The sequence below is a fragment of the Cystoisospora suis genome (assembly GCF_002600585.1).
Source record: "Cystoisospora suis strain Wien I chromosome Unknown contig_1061, whole genome shotgun sequence".
Lineage (NCBI taxonomy): Eukaryota > Apicomplexa > Conoidasida > Eucoccidiorida > Sarcocystidae > Cystoisospora > Cystoisospora suis.
In genome coordinates, this window is record NW_027153862.1 from 1 (window position 1) to 8,811 (window position 8,811).

Consider the following 8,811-nt stretch of genomic DNA (forward strand, 5'->3'; position numbering starts at 1 on the left):
TGATTGAGGTGTATGTACACCCTAATCCTTATCATGATGTTGCTCTGCTCGGTTGTATTTCTGAATTCGTTTTTTCGTGTCTTTTCATTCTTTTCAAAGGCGAAGGCTCAGGTCTTTGTGTGTTTGGTCTCATGTGTACAAGGAATGGAATGTTCCTTTCGAGGAGAAAAGAATCTTTTCATCTTCTTCTCTTCTTTTCGTCTTCGAGACTTCGGTCGAAACCGCTCTCTCCATCTAGATATGCTCCTACGTATGATCTCTCTTCTCTTTCCACTTTCATCGAAAAGAAAGAGACGAGAGAGAAAGAGAGAAAGAAGGATAGAAAGAAAGAGAGGGATAAGAAAGAAAGGTCGATTGTCTTTGCCGTTGCGAGTTCTGTGGAGGTCTCTCCGATAAGTGAACCACATCTCTCTCACATACAAAGTAGAAGAACATACATACGTACATACACATATATACATACGACTCACATACATATACATACGTGAACATACAGACATACCTATCCATACAGACAGAGATGCATGCATCCAAATACACATCAGTACAGAAATGACCTTTCAGTGTAGCGATCTATCTCTACATATGGAGATGCGCCTCTATCTGTATTTATCTCGCTATCTACCTATTTGCTTGACTTCTTCTTCGTGGCTGAGCCTACACTCGACCAGACGGAAGGCGATAGAAGAAGAAGGAAGTATCTGTTGAGAAAGAGAGGCGGAAAGAAAGAGAAAAAGAAAGGGAGATTTCGTGAGAGAAGGATGTTTTAGGTAGATCTTCCCGTTTACATCATTCTCCTCCTGTCAGTCTTCTCCGGGATCAGATCTAGATCCACATACATACATATATATAGAGAGAGAGTGATCTAGAGAGATATATACATATATGTCTGTGTAGGTGTTCGTATATTATTTTTTTCTCTCTCTCTCTCTGTGATGCTTGGAGCTCCACTTTTCATGAAGTAGGGAGGTAAAGAGATAGGGACGTGGAGGGAGTCGGCAAAGATCCACTTGTTGTTTCAACATCTCAAGAAGGAAATAAAGATGTCTTTCTTTCTTGCTTTAACTCTTCTCTATCATTCTTTCTCTTCTTGAGAGAAAGAGAGAGAGAAAGAAAAAGTCAATGAAGAAGTTGATAAGAAAAGGAAGGTACGAATGAAGAAGAAAGGAGTCAGAGACAGGAACGGTACATCCCTCTCTTTTCTTCTTCTCTCTTTCCATAAAGCAAGGTTTTCTCTTCATTCTTCACTTATCTTTCTTTCTTTCATTCTCTTGAAAAGAAAGAAAGAAAGAGATGAGAGAGAGAGTTGCTTGTGGAGTAGGTTTTCTTTGCAAAACGAAAGGAGCGACTGCGGCATACAGAGAGAAAGCAAGACTCTAGATCTCACATGCACATGAGTCTCCTCTCTCTATATATATAAAACTTGCATGCGTCTATGCACAGCCACATACACGTGTATATCAATCGACATAGATAGACAGATAGATCGATAGATATACATCATACAGAGCGACATATGGAGCGTATGTGTATGCTTGTGGATGGAGGATGATAAGGACAGAAAACGAAAGAGAAAGAGAAAAGATGAAAGGAAAAAGAAGATAGACAGATTGAAGATAGACCCAGATGGATAGATTGAAGATAGATACATAAAGATAGATAGGTGTCGAAAGAGAGGAGAGAGAAGAGGTCTTTTTCTTTCTTTTGTTCCTTCAGTTAGAGAGAGAACTGTCTCCTCAACCCGTTGATAAGCCTCTGTCTCTTCCTTAAGGAAATCTTTCAATCCATCGTTACTGAAGAGGAGAATAAGGGAGAGGTCATAACGTTTTCGAGACGTCGTGTATCTTAAGACGTCTACATGTGAGAGAGATGCCCTGGACGTGTTTGAAGAAACTTCTCTCTAAGATGAAGCAAGAAGAAGACCTCTCTTTCTTGTAAGATGTACATACACCTTGAAGGTGCCAGTTCTTTGAAACACCGGAAGAAGAAGAAGAAGACAGGGTGGTCCTTACGCCTGGAATTACTTTTGCAGATCTCTTTCTGAATCGTGAATGATCTTCCTCTTCTTCTTCATCGTAGGCTGCTTTTCTTCGCCTTTTCTTTCGGTTTAAGAGAGAAGAATCAAAAGAAGAGAATGCATGGAAACGCGTCTCCCTTACTATATCGGAGAGCTCATCCGCGATTACCTAAGAAGAAAGAAAGAGGAAAGAGAGAGAAGAGCAAGAAGACAAAAGAAGGATGACGACATGGAGAGAGGCATACGTGCAAAGAAGGGACATGCTGTGAAGAGAAAGAAGAAAAAGACGTTGTGAAGATATTCATCTAGTCAAAGACTGCTACGTAGCGCTCCAATCTCTCTCGAGTCTACCGGTCATTCTCGGTGCTCTCCTCCGACGTATTCGTGCTGCAGTCTTCACATCGGTCGCCTACGTCTATCTCTCTTTACTCTATCGATCGCTAGTCACATCTCTCTATGTACTTGTCGATCTCCATCTCTACGTTCTTATGAATGTGTCTCCAGACCAACTATATCTATACACGTAGACATATGCATGTATCTATACATATGCATACATGTATATCTACATACATATATATGTATATATATATATATGCATATAAATGTACAGAGATGTACACGTGTATGTATATAGATAAGCTCAGATATATATCTATATCTATGTATACATATATGTATATATATATATATATAGATGCAGGTGCATGTGTGTGTGATACCTGCTGTATGGACTGACTGAGGTAGAGAATTTGCTTAAGAGACAAGCCGCGATAGCGACAATCCTCAGGAGCAAGAGAAGAAGAAGAAGAAGGGTGTGTATAGGCATTAGCCTCGTCATGGGGAGAAGCTTCTTCTTCTTCTTGATTCAAGAAGCCAATTGCAACATCTGTAAATGCCTCATAAAGGGACAGCCTCTCTTTCAAGAAAAGAAAAAGAGAAAGACAGAAAGAAAAATAAACCGAGATGAATGAAAAGACAAAAGAATGGAGATAGAAATATCGGTCTATGTTTGAAGAGATGTCTATACATCAGACACACCTGGTGCTATGTGAATATGAGATAGATACAGATAGAGAGAGAGAGAGAGAGAGAGTCACCTTCTCTGTTTCTCCGTCTATCGCTCTATAGATAGATAAAGGTAAGAAGAAGCGGAGATATCTAAAGGAGAGTGAATGAGAAGAGATCTCCATACATATCTCTCCGCTCTCTAGCCTTTCAGACACGTCTGTATGTAAGTCTCTGCGTGTCTAGGGATCTCTATGTCCGGCACTAGCAGTAGAGAAGAAGTGCACGGCTATTCACACCAACACACGATAAGAAAGATACAAGAAAAAGAAGGGAAAGACAGACTACTCCAATCCGATAGACAGATTAAAGATAGATAGATAGACGTGCCTGTATATACAGGTATCCACGAAGTCTGAGAAGAGAGGTAGATGTCTATAGAGGAAGAGATTCTACTTCTTGGAGGATGAGAGAGAAGAGAGAAGAAGCGACCCAAAGACTTAGAGAAATCTAATCGCTGAGTTTGAATGAACTTTAGCCTCTATGCCCCCTTTTCTTTCTCTACCTTCGGGTCTTTCAAGAGCGACAAGCTTATATGCGCCAGATGAAGAGAAAAGAGAGGCGTCTCCGTCAACTTCATCTTCATCCAAGAGTGAGTATTCTTCCTCTCCATCTTCTTTCTCTTCTTGTCCCTCTCGATGTCTTCGTGAATTGGACGCTTTAAGAGACTTGGATTGTAGCTTTGATAAGACGATCAAAGGAAGAGGGAGAGCATGGCTAGCTGGCAATCGACTTGAAATGCCTCCTCCTTCTTGCTCTCCCCCCAATCCTCCCTGTTCTCCCCCCCCGCCTCCTTGTCCTCCCCCCCCAACTCCTTGTTCTCCATTCGACATCGATGTGCATCCACGTCTATCAGACAGAGCTAAAGAAGAAGAAGAAGTGGCGGAGTCGGTTTGCATAATGATAGGAGAAAGGAGCGTAAAGGACAGGAGAAGAGAAGAGAGGCGAAAAAGGAAAGAAGAAAAGAGAGAAATCTAGACTGAGAGAAAGGATGAGGAACCACTTTCTTCTTCTACTACTGCTCCGCAAGCAAGCATCTTTGCAGTGTATTTTAAACACGTGTTTATCTTAGATCACGAGAGCAGAAGAAAGAAGAAGAAAGAAAAAGGAGAAAGAAGGAGAAAAAGAGGAAGGAGGATGAGAATACGAAGAAGAAGAAGAAGAGGGGGTTTGTATGGAGGAAGCTCCTTGTGCTTCTCCTGCCTCTCTCCCGCCGTCATCTTGATCTTTCCGAAGAGAAGATTTCGTGATAGAGAATGTAGAGATGCTTCTTTTCCGAAGTCTTCTCTCGTTATATTCTTCTTCCTTCTCTGTAGTTTCATATCTTCTTCTTGTCTCTCCTAAGCCTGGATATCTTCTTTTTCTCCCTGTCTCTTCTTCTTCTTCGCTCCCTCTAAATGTCGCGCGAATGGGAGATCTTCCATGACGAATTGTGTGGATCTTCTCTGTTTTGCGAAAGAAAGAAGAAGAGGGAGAGAAAGAAGGAGAAAGAGAAGAAAAGAGAAAAGAGGGGTGAGAGAAGAGACCTAAAGTGGCGGGGCTCTCCGGGCGAGGGAAGAAATGACGGGAGAGAGAGAGTTTACGAGGTCGATTAGGAGGAGAGAAAAAAAGAGACAAGAAAAGAGAAGAAGAAGAAGAAGAAAGAGAAGAAGAAAGAGAAGAAGAAAAGGAAGAAGAAGAAGAAAGAGTTGGCAAAAAAGGAGATGGGGAGGCAGAAGGGCTGAATGCTCTCAGCTGAGATAGCTTGCTTGGAGGGGAAAAGCCAAAAGAAGAAGAAGAAAGAGAAGGAGAAAATGAACACGGGGAGATGAAGTTTATCTTGCGGAAGAAAGAAGAATCGATACTCTTGTCTAGGAGAGAAAAGAAGAAAGAAGAAGAAGACTGAGACGGGGAAGCGAAGGGAGAAGGAGAGAGATAGGAAGATAAAGAGAAGATTGGAGAGTCTCGAGAAGAAGAAGAAGAAAGAGAAGAAGAAGATAAGGAAGAAGAAGATGAAAAGGTAGAAGAGGAGGAGACATGAAAGATAATGAAGAAGAAGAAGAGGAAAAGTAAAAGAGAAAGGCGCCGACTAAGGCTAGAAGCTAAGAAGCGTCGAATTGTCTCTACGGCTATCCCACCGCATGCAGAGACAGGGGAAAGAAAAAACATCTCAGTCAATCAACGCATCTACATACATATATACATATATATATATATATATACATAGATATATATATATAGATATATGCAGATATGTATATATGCATAGACACATAGGTAGACATGCACCTATACACGTTTACACGTATGGATATATATCTACACCTAAGTGAATCTATATATATATATATATATATGTATGTGTACACCTTCGCATGCGTATAGGGTCTGTATACATGTATATGGATCAGACTTTGAGAAAGAGAGAGAGCGAGAGAAAGAGAGACTTCAAGGAAGGCTTGACGCTGCCCTATGTAGTGACCTCGCTAGTTATGTCTGCTTCTACATGCGGAAGTGTGAGAAACCTAGGAAGAAGGGAGAGAGAGAAATAGCAAATGAATTAGTTTATAGAGACTTCCATCGAATGAAGTAAGAGGCATAGATAGACAGAGAGAGATCAGAGTGAAGGGAAGGAGGCAAGACAGGCGCTCGAAGGAGAAGAAGAGGTGAAAAGAGAAGAGGAGTGAAGAGGGGGTGAAGAGGGAGATAAACGATCATCGATGGATGCGTTCGTAGAAGAAAAGAAGATTGACAAGAAAGGAGCGAAATGAGGTCCTCTGCTGAGAGGAGAGAGAAAAGAAAGGGAAAAGCCTCTGATAGAAAGACGTTTCTGTAATAGAAGGGAAGATGGGGAAGAAGGAGAAATGGGACGATCGATTGTGGAAAGTCGATCTTTCTATTGAGGTGTACAGACACCCGGGGATGTCGATGGGAGTGAACAGGAGAGAAAGATTCGACACCTCAGAAAAAGAGGGAAGGAAGAATCGAGATGTACAGAAGAGAAATCTAAGAGGTAGATAGATGTAGAGAGAAAGAAAGAGCGACAAGGAGACAGAAAAGAGGAAAGGTTAAAGAAAGAGATCTCGCAAGACATGAGAAGGAGAAGCAACTGCATGCAGCTCGCTAATCTCCCCTCTGTTCCTCTTCCCAGCCAGTCCAAGGCAAGATCCCCTCCCAAACAACATCGATATGAAAGAAAGGAAGAGAGTCTTTCCATTCTGTTTCTCAAGAAAGTTGAGAGACTTATGGAGAGATCTCCCAAGAAAGAGAGAAAGAAAGAAAGAAGAGACACAGGGAAAGTGACTTTTATCTCCACATGTGCCTACCTACTCATTGGCTCACTTCCAATTCACTCCCCCTGCGTGTCTCCCTCTTTCTGCTTCGGCTCTTGCCCCTGTCTTCTTTTTTCCTTTTGTTCCTCTTCTTCTTCTCATACTATTATGCATCTCTCCGTGCTGCGGTGCCATCCAGAAGAGACAAGAAGAGATTTGCATTTATGAAAAGATTCTCCCATAATCTTCACCTCCGACACTTCTGTGGCTTGTCTGCTTCTCTTAGAATATGTGCGTAGCTTTTCTTACACTGGCCTACACCGACTTTCAGCTACATAATCTCTTACTCTCTTCTCTTCTTTCTCATCTCCCTCCCTCTCTCTCTTTCTTTCTCTTTTGTCTTGACCTTTTCCGTTGATAGCTTGCGAGGGAGACGAGACAAAAGGAGAGACGGCTGGTGGCGGAGTGGAAAGCGCATGCAATCAACCGAAATTTAAGACTTTCTTCTTTCTCGACTTCCCATGAGAAGTTCTCTCCTCTATCACCTGATCGAACCTTTGCACCCTCTCCACTTCTATCATCTCCTTTCACGAATTTCCTGCAAGAAGAATTCTCTTAGAAATAAGAAAGACATCTCTCTCGCCACCTTCTTTAGACGTCTCGGACAGGAAAGCCAAAGGGCTTTGTATTTCTCCTACCTCTCTTGTCTACCGTCAATCTATATGTATCTTCTCTATGTTTCTGATATACCTATCTAGCCATATATATATATATATATTATATCTATGTATATCCATCTGCTATACTTGTATATGTTTAATCAATATACCTCCCTATATCTATCTACTACACCTATCTACCTATCTATATCTATCTACTAGGCCTTTTTGCTTATATGTCTCTACTATGACGTATCTGCTACACATAAAGAATACAGAGGATATTTCGATATCTCAAATGATTGAAGAGGGAAAACAGATTTCTTCTCCCGTCTTTTCAAAAAAGAAAGAAGACAAGAAGTTGGTCTTTCATCCGCTAGCTCTAGAGACCTCTCTATCCTTCCATGTACACCATTCACTCCTCTCATAGAACATAAGCATCTCTCCTACGTGTAAGTCTACAGGGCACATATACATATATGTATAGATATCCGTCTAGATACAAACACGTACATACATGCATATAGGTAGTAGTCCTCTCCACCTCTTTATAGAGGGAATCTGTCTGTAGATCTGCTTACAGGTAGACAGACATATCCATGAATCCCATGAAGATTTGGGGAGTTATCTTTGTAAGAGTCGCGTAAAAAGAAGAAGAGAAAGAGAAAAACGCTCCGAGAAGAAAGTAAAGTAGAAGATCTCTTCTCTGTTGAATGAGATTCCTTTCATGTCCCCCTACAGGTGTTCCTTCTCCTCGTATTAGATCTCTCTTTTTGATGGATAGAGAGACAAGTAAGATATTTAGTATGGATGAAGAAAGAGGAAGAATTAAGACAAACTCGAGTATGCTAGAATTCCATCTTTCAAATCCTCGAGTTGTCTCTGAGAAAGAAGGAATGAAAATGGACCGTTGATCTAAGCATCCAGAGATTATGTACATACATTATCGAGAATTTACACAGGGGGCAGATAGAGATAGGTCTAGCCGGTGTATGAAAGAATGGAAGAGAGATGTCTCTACTTCTCAACAGTATTTCAGGTGTATCCACGTGGGCATGTGCACATACAAGGGGACAATCGATTAGCATCGATGCGTTTCTCAATGATCGATATCTACTATACTGACGTCTACTCTGCTTCAAAAAGAAAACGACCTAGCCTGCTATAACACTACTTTCGGATTAGAATAGAGATATTCCTTATATGTATATACATAGACTTCTGTAGTTAGAGAAGAGAAGAAGTATCTAGGCATCCATCGCAGGTACATTAGCGGCGTTAGAGACTTCATGAAAGAGGTCTGAAAAATCTTCTCTCCTCTCTCATCTCTTTCTCACTCTCCCATCAATTACTTCTCCATACTTCGCAAGGTGTGCAAGAGGAGTCTCTTTTCTTCAAGGGGAGATATGAGAAAAGGTGTGTATGTTCGTCTCTCCGTTTTATTTTCTAGTGTAGACCATGTATGTGGAGATTTGAATCACTTCGCGGAAGAAATTTTAACAGGAAAAAGGATTGTTTCGAGACGTCGCACCCGCCTTCTGTCCGAGGTGTCTGTACACCTGAGACCAGTGGTTTTTTCCCCTTTTATTAGCACACGCAGAAAAGTGGAGCTTTCTGAAGAAATCTCATACTATACCACAATCGTAATATAACCTCTTTCGTCTTATCTTCTTTCTCTCACATCCTTTCTACCTAGTAGGGTTCAAAGTAGACCCTACGCCTGTCTTCCCTTCATGTATCCACTTAGATACATATATATATATATATATATATACATATATATGTATGTAAGTAGTTTCTTATGCGCATATACATA

The 8,811-nt window shown here is 41.1% G+C and overlaps 2 protein-coding genes across 2 annotated transcripts; both read right to left on the reverse strand.

The window, feature by feature from the left end:
• Positions 1–1,297: 1,297 nt before the first annotated feature.
• On the reverse strand, positions 1,298–5,221 carry CSUI_002532 (uncharacterized protein; the record flags this gene model as incomplete). The annotated part of the gene is made up of 3 exons (XM_068062732.1): positions 1,298–2,186; positions 2,740–2,936; positions 3,591–5,221. A coding segment is annotated over one exon (1,068 nt), but the record flags the coding sequence as incomplete, so codon positions are not given.
• Positions 5,222–5,419: 198 nt separating this feature from the next.
• On the reverse strand, positions 5,420–6,079 carry CSUI_002533 (uncharacterized protein; the record flags this gene model as incomplete). Its single annotated transcript, XM_068062733.1, has 1 exon — positions 5,420–6,079. A coding segment is annotated over one exon (300 nt), but the record flags the coding sequence as incomplete, so codon positions are not given.
• Positions 6,080–8,811: the final 2,732 nt, after the last annotated feature.